The sequence below is a fragment of the Leptinotarsa decemlineata genome, unplaced genomic scaffold (assembly GCF_025532065.1).
Source record: "Leptinotarsa decemlineata unplaced genomic scaffold, Ldec_3_MD MMD2_tig00026299_RagTag_RagTag, whole genome shotgun sequence".
NCBI lineage: Eukaryota > Metazoa > Arthropoda > Insecta > Coleoptera > Chrysomelidae > Leptinotarsa > Leptinotarsa decemlineata.
Window position 1 is genome coordinate 9350865 of NW_027412676.1, and position 21575 is coordinate 9372439.

The 21575-nt window shown below is 34.0% G+C and overlaps 2 protein-coding genes across 2 annotated transcripts in view; one reads left to right on the forward strand and one right to left on the reverse strand.

Moving 5' to 3' along the window:
- Positions 1 to 21575, forward strand: part of Hydr2 (abhydrolase domain-containing protein 2) — a 92845-nt gene that overhangs the window by 32179 nt on the left and 39091 nt on the right. The gene's annotated exons all lie outside the window — the stretch shown is intronic.
- Positions 4987 to 10074, reverse strand: LOC141484900 (uncharacterized). Its single transcript, XM_074180554.1, has 4 exons — positions 9433 to 10074; positions 6963 to 7162; positions 6393 to 6611; positions 4987 to 5448 (listed from the first exon to the last, which is right to left on the reverse strand). The coding sequence occupies exons 1-4, from the start codon at positions 9752 to 9754 to the stop codon at positions 4990 to 4992; spliced, it is 1200 nt and encodes a 399-aa protein (XP_074036655.1). The 5' UTR covers positions 9755 to 10074; the 3' UTR covers positions 4987 to 4989.

A 21575-nucleotide genomic window follows, 5' to 3' on the forward strand; every position in this document is an offset into this window, starting at 1 on the left:
ACACAGTTATTACGCAAATTTTTTTACCATCAATTCTCAAACAAACCGCACACATTTCAATATGAGATTCTACAGATAAATTTTTGATAACAGAAATTTCGTCAATTTGCTGATTTGACTTCTTTGCTAGAATAAGAACTCCCCCACGAATGTGGTTCTGTCTAGTGAAAATCGTAACTACTTTATAGTTAGTGAAATATTCTTTATTGAAATTGTCTTTTGTGATCCAGTGCTCAGACAAACACAAAATGTCAACATTGTGATAATTAACCATCACATCAATGAGATTTAAATTGTTTATAAAGCCTTGAACGTTCACATGCAAAAATCTGAAAAAACTATAAAAATTACCATCTATATCTAAACCAATATGATCAATATTTATAATATCTCTGTAGTGGGAGTCCAAAATAAGACAATCCTCTACATAGTTGTTGTCAGACTTGGACGATTTTCTAAAAAATTATCGTTACTTACATAATTTGAATGTGTAGCAAGTTTGTCATCAATCTGAATTGATCTAAGAACAGTACAACCTGTTTTGTTGCGTGAAAGATATAATTTCACATTGTCAAGTACAACAAATTTGCTACCTACTTGTCTATAATCCGCAAACATTTCAATGCCTACATTACGTGCCTACATTACGTTTCGTAAAAAAATTTATCTCTCTTTTCATTTTGTTGATGATGATTTTATCTATCGGGCAATTACACTCGATAATCAGTAGCAGATTCGTGTATTTACAAATCGGCAGTATTTGTTTCAATGATTTGTACAAATTTCTGGTATTACTTATATTGTTTGTATTACACATTACTAAAACATAATCTTCAGAACCATATTTAAGTGTGTCATTAAATATGTTTCCTGTCAGGTCAGAAATTTCAGAGAAGGGCTTAACATTTTTTTTTATTCGATATTTGTCAGTGTCCAAGACTTTCTGTAGAATATGTGAAAAATTCAGTGCATACTCATCTCCAGTGATGAGTATTTTTTTCTGAAATTATCATTTGTAGTTGCTTCTAGATCATCCATGACAATGTTATTTTCAGATGGCTGCATGTTCAATTTAGGTTGGGTTACAACTTCAATCGAATGTCTACTTACTACTTGTTCATATTCGTTTGAGGTTTCTGTTCCCATCCCTGCCATATCTTCTTTATCATATTCTGTTTGTGCAGATGTGCTTTTTTTTCAATACTGGTTTGAACACCAATTTGCTTCGTAGTTCCAGAAATAGTTTGTGTTGAAACTGAACAAGTAGGTCTACTGCTCAGTTGCTCAATTATTTTTTGCAGTTCTTTTATCTGCAATTTTGCTTCCAGTATAATTTTTTTTTGATTTTTTATTGAAATACACAATTCCTCTTCCGATTTTATAGCATTTTCCATGAATTCATTCATTTCATTTTTCAATTTGTTTATGTGCCTGTCCTTAGCCTCCGCATCTTCAGTTAACTCATCAATAGTTTTCTCCAACATACTTTTTTCAAAAAGGGAACTCTGTTCAGTATCTTCTGAAGTATTTTGGCAGCAAATTATTTTGTGATCCTTGATGAATTTGTATGCATTTTTACAACGTATCACACATGCTTTGTGAAATATACTTGAGCATTTTGTGCAAATGAAATAGGATGGCATTGTTTTGGTTTTACAACAACTAAAGTTGACCATTTTGGAAAAATAAAAGATATAAAAGTGGTTGGATTCAATGAGCTGGTTATTACTTATTTCCGACACGCCACTGGATGTTTTTTTTTTAATTGTTTGTTTCGATGTTTTCTATTTCCGATGTAAAAAGTTCAAAGAGAAAAAAAAAATGGTAAACAACACTTTTTCGTGTTCACAGTAGGTTATGAGCTGCAGTTATTCTAGATTTTTGCTTCACAATTTATACTTTTAGAGTCACCACTTCATCAGTTCAAAGAGCTTTCAAAACTCTAATTAATGACAGTAAATTCAATATTTATCGTCAATTTTTTCACAACAAAACACTCAATTATAACAGGAACAATTTACTTGTGTGTTGACTGAATATATATATATATATATATATATATATATATATATATATATATATATATATATATATATATGTATATATATATATATATATATATATATATGTATATATATATATATATATATATATATATATATATATATATATATATATATATACATCCGTCTATCATTTCTGCGTCTTTACATGAAGGTGGTGATTCTGCGTCCATATGAGTATACAGGATTCTGTAATGATAGATGTGAAGTTCAGGCTTTTTCCAACAGATAGCTACAAAGTATATTAAACTAACTTCAAAATTAAAAGAGTTTACCACATATTTATATCATACCACCATTTCTGAATCCGTACATAATGAAACCGATTCGGCTTCCTTGTATATTTCAAATTCCGACATATTAATCAACCTTTTTTGCGTCCTCAAGTATTTTATTTTTCAATCTGTAATCATTTCTGCGTCCTGCAGTGTTGCCACTTCTAGTCAAGGAGAATAGAGTGGAAGGGGTATATATCCAGAATACCAGTATATGCATACAGAAGTGGTGCTGATTTGATTTGTACCTCTGGAACACTAATTGTATACAGTATGGACGTAAAAAGTTCTTGAATGTTGCTAGTTGGGACTTCCATTCACAGTGAAAAAATAAGACAAAAAAAATATATAGACACAATAATCTGAAAATTAAAAAGGAAAAATTAAAAGATTTCAAACCAAGTTATTTGACGACGTTTCGATTGTTAGTATCCACAATCGTCTTCGGGTGTTGACGTCATCACCCAAAGTAACTTGGTTTGAAGTAAGTTGGTTCGAAATCTTTCAATTTTTAGCTTATTTTCATAGATTTATAAATTTTTCTTATTTTTTACTGTGATTTTTTTTCTGTTTTTTGTTTGTTTTTATTATCACGTTTTATTGTTAATTGTAATTGATATCTTAGCTTTTGTACAACCCGTAATTGATTTATTTTAATTTTCATGCTACAATAAATTTGTTTCCCAACAGCATTGATTTCGAACCTGTTAACACCATATTAGACAGTGGAAGTCCGAACTAGCAACATTCACCACGAATCGATAGATTCATGGTGAATGTAATGAGATATCATTACAACATGATGCAATGCCAATCAAATGAAGAGAATAAAAAAAGAGATATGGTGTGACAGGAGACTTTATATCAGTAAACTGAAAAATCAAAAAGAAACTTTATTTATTTACATCAATATTGACTAAAACATCAAAACAAAAAAGTAAAAGAAACTTTATTCATTGACATCAATATTGACTAAAACATCAAAACAAAAAAGTAAAAGTCCAAATTAAATATTCTTTTTGTATACATTTTGGATGAATACTTTGATTTTTGCCCAAGACTTATTTTCCAGCAATTCAGGATATTTGCTTATCAGATTTTCACATTCGTGTCGTCTGGGAGGTTTCTTCATATTGATGTGATTCTGAAAGAATTTTGTAACAACTTTTTTTTGTTGATTTGTCCAAGGTACTAGCAATCGCTTTTTGAAATTATTTGCATTTTTGTTCACTGTGGGAATTGATTCTCTTATATTTTGTTGCGATGCCTCAATGTCTTCGTCTAGAGTATTGGCTGAATCATTTATGCCCTCAGTAATTTCCAAATTATTTTTCATGTCATAATTTTCTGCATCTTCTTCTTCCAGAATGTCATCATCCATCTTCAAATCTATTTCATCTAAAGTTTTTCCTTTGTAGTTTCCTGCTTCCCCTCTTTCCATTAGCATCAACAACTTGGCAATTTTTGCAGTCTGATATACATCATCAGGAAGACGATACACCTGCTTATGTACATCTATTGTATGACCCATAAACGTAGCTAACTGCTCTATATCATTTTGAGTCATATTGAAAACTTGAGTTAAAGTAGCCAAATGTTTTCTCAACTTTGTTGAGGTTAATGCTTCCGGATTCACCGCGCCACACAATCGCGCATGCTTCTGAATGACTTTGTATCCTATTAAAGGCTGCTCTTTTGATGCAGGATTAGCAAATAAAAATAAATTAGATTCATTAACAAATTCAGATCGTGCCTGAAGTAACAATTTCATATGGTCCTGTACATCTGTACTGAAAAGAACTGGAACTCCTCTACCCCTTTTTCCTCTAGTAACAACCCTTTTGAAATTTTTCAATAATAATTTCTCTGCTGGGGTTACGGCATCGGCGAATTCCTCATAATTTTTATTATTACTTTTTTCTGTGTACATATAGGTTGCCAGTTTTATTCTTTGCAGTTCTCCAACTCTCCTTCTGTTCAAAAGAAGTAATCTGCAAAATATAGTCTCCATTAAAATTTTGAAAGCTTTAAAGTTTTTAATATTTTGTTTCAGGTTTTGTGCTGCCTTCGTTCCCTTTTCTATCAAATAGTCCCTAAACAACTTTAAGTCTGCTGCCAAGGGAACCAGAGTTATTTTATTCCAAGTCTTCGTGTTTAGGTCATTTCCTGCTTTAGTCGAAATTTCATGTTTCCATGTAGTTTCTAATAATTTTTTAAATAGTCCAACATGTGCTTCAGCTTCAGAGGCAGTCAAGTTCAAATAATTATGTTTCCGTTTTATAATATGCAAAATTGCTATATCGCAACAGTCCTTCAAGGACCTACTTATATTCATAGCAAAAGTAGGTGATTTGAACTCTTCTTTTTGCGGATCATATTTGGCAATAATCTTCACGCTCTGAACCACGAGATCGAAGTATTGTGGCTGAAGGAGATCAAATAAATTTTTTATGGAGGAATTCAATTTTTCGGATTCCATCAAAACTTTTGCCAATTCCCTCATTTTTCTTGAACAAACGTTAATTTGATGAAATTCTCTGTGTGTGTTTAGGTATCTAGATCCAAAGGCACATATGAGGGAATCCTTTCTGGCAATTAGAGAAACTTTGTCTGCTATCATTCGTGGAAATACTTTAGTTTTCAAGTCTAAATTAGTCTGATCGACACGTAGCACCAAATTTTGTCCCGCAAATTTTCTTATGTTTCCATAAGAGTTTACGAGAATAAAATCCCAAACAGAAGGGACAAGGAATGTAATTTTCTTCAGAGTCTTTGAGCAGGCTCTTATGTACTGGTTTTGAAAAAGTCGTTGAATTCTGAATGAAGTTCCCTTTTTTTCTCAGACAAGCAATAGCGCGTTTTCTTTCGATGGATTTAGGTGGTAAAGCTAAAATATTTTGTACTTCTGTTTCCCCACCATGATTGCGTTGAATGTGTCTTGCGAAATTTTTTACTTCCGTTTCGCAAAAAAAGCAAAAATCTGGATTACGAATACTTTTATAAATTGTTGTTCTGGAATTTTTTTGTGTTTTACTGATACCTGCTTCATTTACCAATTCAACGTGTTCACTTGTTGTACTTGAAATGATATTTTCGTCACCATCTGCATTCTGTAACAAAATGATTGCACTGAAATTTGAACTGAATGAATTTAAGACTTTCGTTGTCCAATTTTTAAGGTTAGCTAAAACTGTGTTTTTTCGTCAACCAACTGTGATCTCCATACAAACCCTCAAAAGTAAAGCATGTACAAGCAAAAAATTAGCGACGTTTTTCGTTATAATATGCAATTCGTAGCATGGAATAGAAGATATGTATCAAACACCCTTCGTTCCAGAGTAGGGATCATTTCCGCATTCATAATAGTAGAAGTTAGCACTCACGCTAACCAACTATTCGACTGAATTTATACATCAAACAGTTCTTCTATAGTTTAGAGTAAATACTCTTTCAAAGAAAGTTTTCAATAGATTCCATATGTAGATGTAATACTATTTCTTTGCAGTTCAATTTCTACTTACCGTCCTTATTAGGAGATAATATGGTTAGGAAGTTTAAACGAAAAGTTTAGTTTTATAGCATTGACTAATTAAAGATTAGGTTTTAATGAAAAAATAAAAAAAGAATGGTAACACATTATGATTAATGTCTTTGCGATCATGTGGTGTGTGTATGTTTGGGAAGGAGTATATACTTGTCAACTTGAATCCTTTAATAATGAGATTTAAAAAACTCGACCCTTGATCACTTGCCTTGTAGACTATAACCTCTGTTTCTTGGCGGAAATTTCAAACCATGCTTTACATTGCGCTTTCACGTTTCCCCGTTTTTTATTGAATTCAACTCCATATGTTCCAACGGTATTCAGTTGGTTGATGCGTCCTACTCATGCTTTGAGAGGTAAGACATTGGTGAACCTCAGTTAGCATAAGTTTCGACCTCGAGTGTTGTTGTAAGACGATAACAGCTGGTTAACGGAAACACCCATTTTGACCCATCATCAATAAAACCCTATTATCAATAATATTATCAACACAGAACATATTATTCTTACCGTTTCATCACTGACCAACAAGGAAACTGGTTGCAATATATTTTGCTCGGCAATCTGGCTGTGTTCTGGTGTATCAGAATTTTTAATGATTTTGTTGGATATTATGACTATTTTTTTGCATTCTGGTATGTAAAAATCTTCAGAAGACTCATGATGTGATAGGTCTACGTTACACATTCTATTCTTGAATGATGAACTAGGATGACTTCCGACAGCTGCCTGAATAAAAAACAATTTGATAGAAGATTGTGATAAGTGACATTCGGCCTAAAGAGAAAAAGTGAATATCAAATACCAGAAGGAATAATTTCACTCAACCTTATGAAAAATTTATCCGAATTATTTCTCTTAATGCATAGATTTCATAAATTAGTTGAAGGCTAGGCTAACTTTTCCAGCAATTAAATGCACTCAGCCCATTTGATTAATTAAAATAAACATGTATCGTTGCTCGTAGTTCATATGAATTGGAGAATTTGGATTATTAAACTGAGTTTTTTGAGTTGAAATGGATTGTTTGTCAGAATTTTGAATAAAACAAAGAGATTTTGGACTATTCATTTTACTCACTCGAAATGCATAATTTTCAGTCCGACATCCCATGGTTTCATTTTCATCACAGTCGTAATCAGAATCTGGTAGATAAGTTGGGTCATCATCACTGTCAGATGAAAACAAACAACTCTTTACGGAGTTATTCTCTGAATGTATTTTCAATGGAATTGATAAAATTTGTGTATCTTGTATAGTACTGGAACATGCAGGAAAACCTAGAAAAAATTAGAAAATAAAATTTATATAAATTCGATTATCTTCTTCGAAAATCTAAATCAAAAAAAGAGGATCAGTACTATCACTAACCCAGTTATACAAATAAAAATGAACAGCATGGGGATATTAGAAACGGTAAGTATTACGGTGTCGATTGAATTAAAGGAAAGTGGCGCATTTATGTGCCTAATAATATGCCATTCAGGAAGTGTCAATATTATGAGTAGTTTCGGAGATATCCGAGAATAGCCAAAATTTGAGAATTTCGTTTTTATTTTCTCCTAGATTTATTTTCGGAAGAAATGTAAAACAAATAGCACTTTGTCAAGACCACTTTTTGAGGACTCCACGATAACATAAGCAGAATTTTTCTTCGACGTTTCGTCTTGTAGAAAGCATCATCAACTTTATATTTTCATATGGGCCTAACCTAAAGTATACCCTGTATACGACTCCATTTTTCATTTTGAATGTAGCAACATATCACACAATATGATTTCATGACCATTTTTCGCGCAAAATGAAAAGTGATTACTTAACCTGCTTTTCTTCAATTTTAAATAGTATGCGCTGGGAAAAGTGACACTCAATGTTATATTGTCATAATAATACTGTTGTTTGGTAGAATTGTTGACATATTGCCGTTCCTAATTTTACATCTCGCTACCTACCTAATTCACCAACAATGGCATTTTTAATAAGCGTTTCGATTTTACCATGTGGGTTGAGAATCTCGGTACGAATGTAATTGGGCCTTTCATCTACCAAAACGATTCAACAAAAGAGCGGAACATGAATTTGTTAGTGAAGGATTTGGAAGACGCTTACATAATTTGCCTTTAGGGGTTACTCACAGCTGCTGGTTTCAACAAGGTGGTGATTAAGCACATAACGCTAGAATTGCTTGTGATTATTTGAACTGCCCAGGACAGTGAATTTGTACTCATAGTGACACAATGGCCTGCAATGTCCCCCGACCTAACCCCACTAGACTTTTTTCTTCGGAGATATACCAAAAATCAAATGTTCTCTCATAATTTTCAAAATGAAGAAGATTTGCTAAGATTGGTTACTGCGGCCTTTAACAATATTGTCCCCAATATGTAAACTCAAGCTTTAAATTCGTCTGTGAGACGAGCGTACCTGTGCTCAGAAAATAACGACGGGTTATTTGAACCCTTGTTATGAATTTCTGTTTATTTTTTTATAATACATAAGAGCTCCTAATTATTACATTACAATTACATTTCATAAAGTAAACTTTTGAAATTGCGACTCATCTTTATATTCAGCAACGCAAAAATTCCTGCAAGTGGTAAGTTAAATTTTATTTTGAATAAGACTAATCAATTTACTTCGAGTATCAAAATATGACATTTTTTCCAGCGCGTAACTACTATCTAAAATTGAGGAAAAGCAGATTAAGTAATCACTCCTCATTTGGCGTGAGAAATGGTCATGAAATCATATTATGTAATACATTGCTGTATCCACGATGGAGTACAATACAGGCTATACTTTGGTTTAGTTGATGATGTTTTCTACAAGACGAAACGTCACAGAAAAATTCTGCTTACGTTCTGCCTAAAAAGTGTTCATGGCAAAGTGCTATTTGTTTTGAATTTGAAAAAAAAAACGAAATTCACAAATTTTGGTTTTTCTCGGATATCTCCGAAATCACTCGGAATATTAAAATTTCCCAAATGACATATTATTAGGCACATAAATGCGCTACTTTTCTCTAATTCAATCGACCCCATATCACTTACCGTTTCCGATATCCCCATGCTGTTTATTCTTATCTCGGACACAGTGTATTCTTGAGTCAAGTAGTGGAAAAACTCATCAAATTAGGTCACTCTAAATATCGTAAAATTCTAATCTTAAAGGCTGCAGCATGCAAGTGCTTGTACCTTGATCACTAACAAAATCGATTATTTGTGGAAAAAAATATCTCTTGAAATTTTAGTCGAACAAAACTGTTTGAAGAAATGCAATTATTTTGAAAATCGTTACTAACAGATTACAGAGGTAGCAGTGCAGTGTGAGCAGTGCAAAAGCCCATGACATCGTTCTTGCCGAGAACTCGCGCTGTGACCTCTTGTAGAAAAAAATTGACATTCAAAATGTTTTTTCATTCCGAGGTAATATTCGAAACAATTTATCGTCATTCACCTATTGCACTCATAATATGCACTGTAATATGAAAAGTACACAAATTGTAAGGAAACACCAAACTCATTACTATTATCTAACACTCATTTCTTACCTTCAGGAAGAATATTATTTTTCTCTGGTAATTTTATAGACTCAGTTCCAGAATTAAGGCACATTTGGAGTATTCTGCTGGACCGTGCACTGGAATTCATTGCTCTCAAATTTTCCATATTGAACAACACAACACAACACATATCATTTGTCACGGAACGAACAACTACCCAATTCTCATGAATTTTGGACATTCCCATAGAATACACGGAATATACAATGTTGTCAGATTTGCGGAGTTTCAATCGTCTGCGACATGTCGCAAAAATATACAACAAGATATACTTGTGTCGACGCGAACACCCCCTAGCGAAGAAAGACATGAACCACTTTCGGGAACTGGCTGTACATTCAACAACCTTTTTTGCGTCCTGACGTAACCATCATTCAGACCAAACTCGGGGTTTCCGACAATTTATGGCGCGAAAATATGAATCACCAGATTAACTATTACTGAATACTTTTTCGTGCACTCGCTTTATTGATATTATGACGACACCATAACAGAAAAACCTTTCGGCGTCCGTATACGGACGTAGAAAGGTGGAGGACGCTGGATCATATGTAAATATACAATGTATGGACGCAAAAAGAATAGCGGGATGTATATATATATATATATATATATATATATATATATATATATATATATATATATATATATATATATATATATATATATATGTATGTTTGTGGCTGTTTTCCGCCTAAACGACTGAACGGATTCAGATGAAACTTTACATAAATACAGCTTATATACATCAGAATAACATATATGCTACAATTTACAAAGGTTTTGTGTAATTTTGGTCATAATATAACGATAAGTATAAGAAAGCCGGAAAAATTCTTGCTCCCTGGAGCTATCTTGGCGTGCGCTGCCTTTACCGTGGAGTTACATGAAGAGTATGTACCGTAAGATTGTCCATCTCAAATAGTTCTAAATAAAAGTCCGTGATAGCATATATCCACCTCTTATATGGTAGCCATTATATGCAAAATACTGAGCCATAAATACAATTAAATTGGATATTTTTTTAAAATGCACATTTTAAAATATCTCTCAAATTCTTGACGCAACGCAGTAAGCCATTACGCGTCGCGTCTACTGTATGACGACGGTGGGACGATGCGTGGGGTAGGGGGGTCTAAGCAATGAAGCGCCATCGCCGAGAACGCGGGCAGACCCGTGAGCGTAAACGTCGTTGACGGTTATGTTGGTATGGCGAAATTTCTCAATAGGTAACATAATCCGATTCTCGAAGCTATTCATTAATTAATACAGTTGGTATATTTTTTTAGTTACTCTATTTTTAAAGTAAAAATATAAATTACTAGCTGTTCGCCCGCGTAGAATGTGGTTAGTCACATTAAGTTTCGTGGCAGACCATTTAAACAAAACTGACGAAATTCAATACAATCTTTAAACCCTTGTGTTTTCCCCTTGGGGCCGGAAATTCCTGATTTCCTCTTTCTTGATGCCTATTTACGCTATACGCCTACCTGCATATTGTAGGTTCAGTAGCTTCGGCTGTATGTTAATATAAGAGTGCCAGTCAATCAATAGGTACCCACTTATACAATACCAGCTCTTCCCTGCTGTTTTACCAGCGTTACCGTGGTAACCTAACCTATGTGTTATACCAGGTCATGATCCATCTATATACCAACTTACATTTGAATCATTTGAGCTCTTTAGGCGTGAAAAAGTAAAAAACGTAAATACATACATTACACTCATCCATCCTCACAAACTTCACGTATTTATAATTTTAGTAGGAGTAGGATCAGTAGGATTACCAATGTATTTCGTTCTAATTCTTTCAGTTTTTTTTTGCTGATGCTATTCAATATTGTTTAAGTGGGTACCTATTGATTGACTGACACTCACTGACGTGCAGGTAGGTTCTTTGTATAGTGTAAATAAGCATCAAGGAAGGGAATCAGGAATTTCCACCCCCAAATAGGGGTTTAAAGATTGTATCGAATTTCGTCAGTTTTGAAGTTGAAAACCTGAAATTTTGGGTTAATAAAAATATTGTAACTTTTTGTGACAAATATGACAAACCAAATTTTACGCGGGCGAAGCCGAAGGCAACAACTAGTTGTTAATATAGGAAGCACAATTGGAATTAGTATCACACGCCCATTCAATGAGTTGTTTGAAATTTTCGTTATGATGTTTAAAATTTTTAATTAGTTTTTACCTAAACTCAGCTAAAATTATTAAGCATTACGTAAGTAGGAGGTAATATGATCCAAATTGTTATCACACATGCTGAATCACGGTGGATGGCACACTAGACCAGACACAGGAACATTTTTAAAATTCATTATAGAGCATATTTGGACATTCTCTACCCAACTAAAATATTTTCGACAATGCGGTGCTGCTACTTCCATTAGAAAGTATTAGCAACTTTGATTTTTCAAATGGAACGCCCTGTATATAATATCATTTTCGTAATCTACAACAATTACGCGACAACTTTTTTGATATTTCCCTAAACCTATCTTACGGTTTTCAAAATATGAATTAATTTCAATCATGACCTCTAAAAATGCTGATATATTTGAGTTAAGGAATACTACGGTGCCGAAATTCGGTTTGTAGATAGGAGATATATTTTAAATATGTATTTACGTCAACCAGGTGCCGCACCCCTTTGAACGACAACCCTCAGAAGTTGAAACTTGTGCGAGCTAAGGACTAACGAGGTCGTACCTTTTAACGTGTGATTCCTAACTTGGAGGCTTCCCACACTTCAGCGTAATCTCCGTTACTTCAATTCAGGGTGATAAAAAAATACAGATTTTTCATTTGCTTGAAAAAGTGACTGAAAGTTGATTAACTAAAATGGAATACCCTGTATATTATTACAAATTCAGAAACCTGTTAAAATTTCCTTTCTTTCTATGTATATTACCCTTATACCTATCTAGTCTAGTTTTGAACTTATTAGTCAAGGATCCCGCTGCAGAATCACTACGTCCATAGCGTAGTTAACCAAACACAGATTTTTACATACATTTGTGAACAGGAGAATACATTCACGACAGGGTGCCAGTCAAAAAGTTGGCCGCAAATATGTTTAATTGAAAAAAGCGAGTGCGCTTCGAACCACACAACTGAAGTAATCTTTCTTCAGCTCCATCTATATGTATGTATGTACTTACAATGGCTATATCGGGGAAACGAAATAAAGTATAAGAAATCGGAAAACAAATTTCATAATAATTGAGTAAATATGAAAAATAAATGGAACTTACGGGAGAATTATCTTCGAAATCGATTTTGCATTGTCATACATAACTGAAAAATTTCAGATACATTTCCAACTAGGTCAGGTGTATCACAAGGATCGAATCTAGGTCCACTTCTGTTCATAATTTTCATCAATGATTCACCGTTAGCTCTGAAATATATAGATTGTCTTCTTTCTGCTGATGATTTTAATTTATTCATATCAGTTCGAGACTGCACATATCTGCAAAAGGATATTAATAACGTTTTAGATTAGAGTTTGAACAATAAATGTAAGAATTTTATTGTATTGTCCCAACTCAGTACTCGCTTTGCTTATCACGAGAGGATTTATCGCTGTTTCAAGCAACCCTCTTCCATCCAAATAATGAAAGAACTCATTTAAAACTGAATGAAATATTTATTATGATGGAAACGAAAGGGTAGTTAATAAAATAGTTAAGAAAAATACAAAGAATCACCGAAAAACTTAATTGTACTGCTATCCAGCAGGAACGATGAAAACGAGATGTGCTGCATTCTTAAAATGCACTGGAACCGTTTCTGAAGAGTGATCAATGAGTACTGAATGAATTCCTCAATACTTTCTGTTGATCTTGACCTCCCTCAATATTTATAAAGATTCATATGCTGAGGTTGCAACTTTCCTCTGGTCACCTTACTAAGGTAAAATGCTTGATAAGCATCCGTACAACTTTGCGATTGGAGATTGTTTTATATTTCCATATCATGTAATCGTATTAATTTTGATGTCTATGAATTTGGAATATTAAAAGATGAAATTGTGAATACTGAGTGTTTTTGTTTTAGAATATTGAAGTTGGGGTTGAAACATTGTTCAATTCATGTATTTGCTTGAATGAATTTGAATTATTTATTTCACGACTATTTTCCATCCTTCCAAGTGATGAAGGGTTCCGTAGAGGGATTGACCCGGCTCTTACTCCATGAAGTATTTTAGTAGCTTGATTTTTTCAAATAAAAATATTGGCGGCCACTTTTTGACTGGCAACCTGTCATAAATGTATTTTCCTATTCATAAATGTATGTAAAAATTTGAGTTGATTAACTATGCTATGAACGTAGTGATTTTGTGGCGGGATTCTGTACTAAATGAGCGTTTATTCGTGAAAATGTCCTTTCAGAATGATATTTCTGTTTGGTATTTTGTAAGCAGGCCATGATTACTATTTGACAATAACGTTGTGACATTCTTCTAATAATATTGACATTTTCGACACTTCAGAAGTTTCAAATACCTTCAAAACGATGGAACAAAACTAGAACATGTAGAAAGTTCGACGAAAGGTATGTCTTTGGTATTTCCACATACAATTCAATCACCTAATAAATTGTCACGAATGTAAATATTTCCATAATAGTGTGTATAAAATTTTGGAAAAAGTAGTTTTTCCTAGTTATCCAGTTGTAACCCATGAAATTATCGATCTGTTGATTATTCTCTGCATTTGTGGGTCGTAATCTCAAAGCCAGCTACGTATTTGTTCTTTAAGAATTCCCAATCGTGATAATCAACTGAGTCGAAGTTGGGCGATTTTACAGGTCGGTTGTGAGAGTTGACTGATTTGGAAAAACTTGATAAAACATATTTCATTGTAATTCTCGTCTCACATAATAATATTGATAATAATAATACGTCTTTATTCACCAAGAAAGTATAATTGAAACAGACAAAAAAAGAAAAAAGAAAACAACTTTCAGCATATAGGTGAATAGGCGGAGTTTCAGCCAAGGCTGTTTTTCAACTCAACCTGGAAATAACAATAACTAAGCAATAACAGAAAAGTCGGATAAGATCAGAAAATCCATGCAACTGCTGTAGAAAATTGCTTTTTGTGATGCCGAAGTCGAGAACGGACAAGAGACTAGACAGTTAAGTAAATCTGTAGCCTTTTTTAAAGATTTTTATTGTAGATCTATACTCACGGGGCAATTGATTGTAATATTTAGATGGTTTATACGAGAAGCAGCGCGGAAAGATGGAAGATTTGTGTTTGGGAATGACTAAAAATGAACTGATCCGATATATTGTCATATTTCCGGATACCAAACGAAAAAGTAAGCTATTCTGAATACCCTGTAGACGAAGAGCATCCGATTGTCTCAAAGCAAGTCCATAAATACTATCACGGGATTTTAGTTTCCATTAACATTGATTTTTTGTCACCTGTTCATTATCAAAGATGTTTGCCTTTCCAGAGTAATTTGAAAAAAATTACCAAAACATGTTTTAATGCTTCCCATACTCATTAGGAATTGGAGAAAAAGTATTTGGTAGAAAATGTATTACATCTTCAAAGTTATTGTAGAATCTTTTTCTAAAGTGGCAGTTTCGGTGTTATTAACAAAAATATATTTTTTTCTAACAAATATTTTCTCATTCCCTACATAACTATGAGCTGTGCCCGGCGGTTTCACTGGCGTTTGAAAATCACTATAAGCAGACTCATACTCTGACCATACAGAGTGTTCCAAAACATCATGCATAGTGCACGTGATCTCCCAAGCAAGGCTGCTTGTACAGAGTCATACTAAGGAACGACCAATTTTTTTTATAATATGCGGCTGGGTATAGGAACATTTTTAGGTGACACAAATTAACAGTTTCTTCAGCCTAATCAGTACTTGATATTTAAAAAATTTTAAACTTAAAAATACCGTATATGTACACACCACAGGCGTTGATACGTAACTAACCACTCCGACCCTGTAGCGATATATTGGAATGAATTTCGCCAGCCGATTGCAGTTAAATCTGACTGGCCAGAGTCAGGAGGCTTGTTTATTGTTCATTTTACACAATAGATTCAAAAGTGCTTGCGGTGATCACGCATCTATCATTGCTTAGGTAAATTTGTTGGATGGACAGAGTTTAGTTTACAGAAGTCGACGACGTGACATGGTTCTTCGCGTGTTCCTTGTTGACATTCACAGTTCGGATATCCTCGGCATTGTTTGGTTCTCGTTGGGCAGCCAAGATTACCGCATCTCGCAAGGTCCGTTCGGTAAATAGTAATGTTAATTATTTTGATTTCACGTTTACCCTTAACTATGAGTCCATCTAGAGAAGAGCCAATCCGCGTGATTGGAGACACGAACATCACTTGCAACCTAGATAGTCTGGAACATCGAATAAAGGTTGGGGATTTGTCTCTCTTTTATAGATACTTCCACTGAAAGTGTTCAAGTGACTTTGCACATTTAGTTCCATCAGGAGCGGTACATATCAGAAATACGCGATTGACTGTAGCTGCTCATCGTTTTGAGGTTCAACTCTAACTTGACTGTTCAAGAATTCTTTCATTCCGAGAACTGCGTTTATATGGAATAAACTTCCTGAGAATGTTTTTCCAAGTGAATGATCTGTTGATTGCTCAAAAAAAGATACTAAAAAATATGGTGATTCTTGTAAGCAGTTATTTACTGAGTTACAAATTTTAAACGTTATATCCATGTTTATTTTAAATTGTGTCACTTTCATTAAGATTCATCACCATGAGTTTCAGCAAAGGGATACTATCCGCATAGCTGCTGGTTATACTCTCAGGCAAAATTATAATCTGATAGTTCCTGTATACAAATTAACATCTGTATCAAACGGACCTCATGTTATGTCTATAAAAATATTTAATAAACTTCCAACATTCATTAAGAACATTTCAAATCCCATGAATTTCAAAAATAGCGTTAAAAATATTCTCTACAAAAATGCCTTTTATTCACTTGATGAATATTTTCAAACTGATCTAGTTACTTGACATCACTATTGTTTGCTTGTGTACTATTCTACTGTGAAAGTTTATTTTATCAAACTTCCTCGATGAAAAAGCAACTTTCTGCCTCAAGATTCAATGTGTGTTCAATATTTTTTTCCGACTCACTCTATTAATATTGATATTTAACCACAAATAAGAATTGTAGTGTGATGCTAGATAACCTATAGCCTTCGTCATGAATGTGGCTGTCGTGCACAAAAATAATTTTTCAAATACGACTGGTAGTTCTAGAGATTAGCTTTTCAAAACAAACTCCTCAACTTCATCATACAAGTAAAGATGTACTGTAGAAATAATACTATTTTCAAAAAATTAAGTGAATTTTCATTTTTCACAAATATTTATTCATTCATCAATTTTTAATTTGCTTATAGACTGATCGAGTTAGGGGTAGGTATATTATACTTATCAAATCTAATCTGACCAAGATCTCTTTATATTTGCAGAAAAAATAACAGTTCGAAAAGCAAGAATTTAAATTAGTCGCGTGTCTGTTGACCAATAAAATTGATGGTGTCCACAGCGGTGTTGCCAAGTGTACTGGTTTTCAATATCCAATCACAGAACTAAAATATAGTGATCTAATTTGACAGACGCCATTTTTATGGTTATTGTCAGCTCGATGTGAATAATACAACTGTTATAATCCGATTTGTGTAATACAATTTTCTAATTAAAGAACGTTTTCTTTTATAAAAGGTAGGTCTCGGCGGATGTCTATTTTGCTGCATATTCTGTGGCATCAGTTTACATTCCAAAAATATTTTTTCAGATTATTTTTGGTTTGAATTTTACCATTACTACCACCAAAATGGTTGAAATATGTTTTAAACCTCGTTATAGATCATCCATACCAGACAAAAAGTTTTTTTTTTTATAAAAAATTGCAGTTGAACAGATTGTAGATTGTAGAATAAATTGAATACAATCTGAAATGAATCTTCTTTCTTATGTATAAACTTATATACTAACTATAAATTCTTGTAATGAAAACTTCAATCCAGTTCAAATCATCTAAAATCTAAAGGAACAACTCGTTCAGGCCAGTCTCAACTCTCTACAATGTAGAGCAATGAACTGACACCTATCAGGAAACAATTACTTCCCTGGCTAATACCACGAAGGGTGTTGGATTATATCGGACAGTGCAGGATTCTTCACTGAATTCATTTCTGCATATCCTGTTGTCGATACAACTGCCGCAATAGATTTTCATTTATTGGAACAAACCTGAAAACCGGTTTCGGGCTATTTGGAAACTCGTCAGTGCAAGGTAGTGTCTATCATCAACATAAAGTCGATGATTTCCGATAATTGAAAACCGTATTCCTTCAGAGTCGTATCATTCCTCGAACTAGGCTGAAGCAGACAAAAAAACAACAGGTTTTTCATCGCCCCATTTACCAACCGCATATCCGAAATTTGCCCAATTCCTCGTATAAGGAAAGAAAACTTTTCTAATTGTCTCACAATAATTGAAAATCTATTGCAGCAGTTGTATCGCCAACACCATATGCAGGAATAACTTCAGTGAAGAATCCTGCACTGACACCTGTCGGATATAATCCAACACCCTTCGTGGTATTAGCCAGGGGACTAGTTGTTTTCTGATAGTTTTCACTCCATCAACCTACAGTGTAGGTAGTTGAGACTGGCCTGAACGAATTGTTCCTTGATTTATAGCCAATCTAGTTTGCTACATTTTTTAATTTCCAACCATGGTTTCGTGTAAATTTCATGTGGAAAACGATTTCATTGATTTAAACGTTAACGGGTTCATATACACTTCCCTCTCTAAAATTTCTGTGATATCAACACAAAAATTTCTACTGCTGGAGATATTTTCAACAAAACGTTTTATTGCGTTTTGTGTTAATTGGATCCAATGTATAATCAATTATCCCCTCCAATGCATTTCTTGTACTTGATTCTTAGATTTAGTTGTCGAAAGGGACTTTGAATCACGAATGTACAGAAACTGTTCATACGCTCCGTGAATTTTACGATTTGGCAATATTGATTATTTGTATTGTTCCTATTGGTTAATTGAAAAAGAAGCGGGACTAGGCCGGTGACGTCACGGGCCCGGAAAATCCGATTTTTAATAGTTAACTACGGGAAAACAACGGTATTTAGAGAGCTGAAACGAGCTGTTTTTCAATTTGAAATTACTATCAATTGAACTGTAGACAAAAAATCATGAAACAAGCCCATTCTGATATGCACTTTTTGGTATACCTACCCATAAGCTCTCTCAGCGATTCGATTTTCATCTCTTCAATCGTCGCAAAACAACCCCTTTCATGGGTATCTTGAGAACACGAAATAGTCGCAGGGGGGCAAATCTGGTGAATACGGTGGTTGAGGTATATGATACGGGTGTTTTTGGCCAAAAAATTACGAGCAAGCAATGACGAGGGAGTAGGTGCATTATCGGGATGAAAAAGCCATGAATTGTTTTTCCGCAATACCGGACGTTTTCTTCGTATTGCTTCTCGCAAGTGTCGAATGACTTCAAGATAATATTCCTTATTGATAGTAGTACCATGTGACTAGATGCACTACGACACGGTAATCGAAGAAAACAGTGTTATAACAATATACCCATGATTCGTCACCAGTTAATGACCGTTTTAGGCAAATATGGGTCGGTGTTGACGTTATTCAACAATTCATGAACGATGCTCATGCATCGATTTTTTTGGTCAAAATTCAGCAAATTTGGAACGAACCTCGTTGCCACACGCCTCATGCCCAACTCCTCTAATAGTGATTCGACGATTCTCCATAACATTTTCTCCGCTTTCTCAACATTTTCATCGGTTGTTGATGTGCTGGGGTCTGGGCTTGAACCCCTTTTAAACATTTTTCTGACTCAGAATACAATCACCGAATACCACTGTCAACATTTCAAGTATTTTCGAGCACGCAAAACACTTTAAGCTTTTATGCCTCACCAACAAAATAAACATGCTAAACAGCTGAAACTGTGTACCAATATAAAAAAAAAATAGAAAAATTATCAATTGAATGTACGTAGCCCGAGAAATTTGAACATTCACCTTATTTTTTGAACAGCGGTTCTGTATAAATATATTTTATGTACAGTGGACTGCAAGACATACAATTACTTTTCTACAAGTATCTTCTTCATCTGAGTCCATGAGCAGGTTCGATATTCTTCTGCGCCAAAGTATGTTATCATAAGTTGAACCACATATTTGTATAGTCAATTTATCATTTTTGATTTTAGCATTTCGTCTTCCCCGACCATCATCAAGATCTAGCCTTCCTTTGTAAATATTTACAGATGTTGGTTCCAGAACAGTCTGGTCATCGATGGATATCTCTCGAATACTTTCACCATCAACGCTGGTGTTCCTCAGGGATCCATATTGTCTCCAACCCTCTTTTTATTGTATATTAACGACTTATTGAAAAAAAACAACAATTGCTGACGGCAGCACACTTGTCTCGTCATTCCTTTTGGATTCCAGAATATCGACTACGAAGGCACATCTTCACCGGCAGCAGGAGGTTGCATATCTCAATGATTCAGAAATGATTTCGAATTGGGGTGAAAGTAACCAGGTTCAATTCCATGCCACAAAAACCTAGGCATCAGTTTCCTCCAATAATAGGGGAGCCCAAGCGGGGATTTCGGGATTTACTAAAGCGCGGCAGATTAATATACAGGGGGATACCTTGTACCCGGTTAAGTACCTCCACCAAATATGAGCCCTATATATATGGCCGCCTTTGAGGGATAAAGGATCAGATTAGTAAAAAAAAATTGATCATCAGAAATTCTCGAGCGCGTCAGATTAAGGTAGGGTGAGTTAATTACATGCTAAAAAGTGTATATTCCAGTAATCTGACAATTTGAGCGTGACGTAAAGAAAGGGGAAGGCATCAAAGTTGTAAAAAAAACGTCATTTCGACATTCTCGAGCGTAGCTATTTTTTTTTATTTTGAAGAAAATAATTCAAGGATAACGATAAATATATAATCTGACTATTTCCGCAAGCCGGAAATCGTCAGTTTAATGCGTGAAGCTGTGTGATACCTATATTTACCTCTCCGAGTTTCTATTCCTCTATTTTCTATTCACTTTTTCATAAGGGCATTTTCAAACTTATACTAAACTACTATATATACTTATACAATATATAAGTTTGAAAATGTCCTTATAGGACGAAACTGCAGTAACGTTAGTTACAAATAAAAGTGGTAAAAAACATAGAAAGTTTCATTTCTCTTTTCTTCATTAATTAATCTATTGATTATAAAAAATTACATTTTTTTGAGCATTTCAAAAAAATATTTTTTTTATAAATTCAAGTATTCTACTTAAAAAACATGTACTTATTTATTTGCATGTCATTTCCTGAGCTTTTCAATTAATTAAGTGTAAAGAATTAATTTTTTTTTAAATATTGTTTTTGTCAGATTAAGCGAATCCCTCTAGATAATCGTCAGATTATGAGACAGCACATCTAAAACATAAAGATATATATCTTAATCTAACGCGCTTTGGTATTTCGAAATGGCGAATTTTTTTGCACATTATAATAATGGCCGCGTGTTTGCGTCAGATCGAAATCGTCAGATTATTGAATGAGACCTTTTTTTTTGTTGCACTCAACACCCCTTAGAAAATCTGACGCGCTCGATTAAATTTTTTTTTCTTTACACTTTTAACCCTTACGTACAACCACCCACATCATGCAAACGATCAGATCAACATACCAACATTATGTCCATGTATGTCCGAGTATGTCCATGCAACAGCATTTTTTCACATATTTAAAAATCTATAACCGCTTCCCCATCGATGAAAAGATATATATTATATAACATTTTCTTCTTCTTATCATCTAACCTTTGCAACCTAATATGTCTCAATGACGCTCGAGTAAATCCCCATTTTGCATCGTGGGCTCCCATGCTACAAGAAGATAAATGTCTCCGAACCGAATATAATAATGTCAGGTCAGACAGCTCTGCTTTCTGCTTCGATAAGTTTGTTGGGGGTTAAAATGGACACCAATATGTCATGGCATAATCATGTCGCTGGAATTG

Bases quoted from the DNA above. Each gene is read 5' to 3' on its own strand.
- LOC141484900 (XM_074180554.1), bottom strand. From the start codon at position 9,754: ATGTCTTTCTTCGCTAGGGGGTGTTCGCGTCGACACAAGTATATCTTG. The intron at 7,163-9,432 runs GTAAGAAATGAG...AATTTTTTCTAG, and splicing joins AAATAATATTCTTCCTGAAG to GTTTTCCTGCATGTTCCAGT. The intron at 5,449-6,392 runs GTAAGAATAATA...ATTTTGTTACAG, and splicing joins TGTTGGTCAGTGATGAAACG to AATGCAGATGGTGACGAAAA.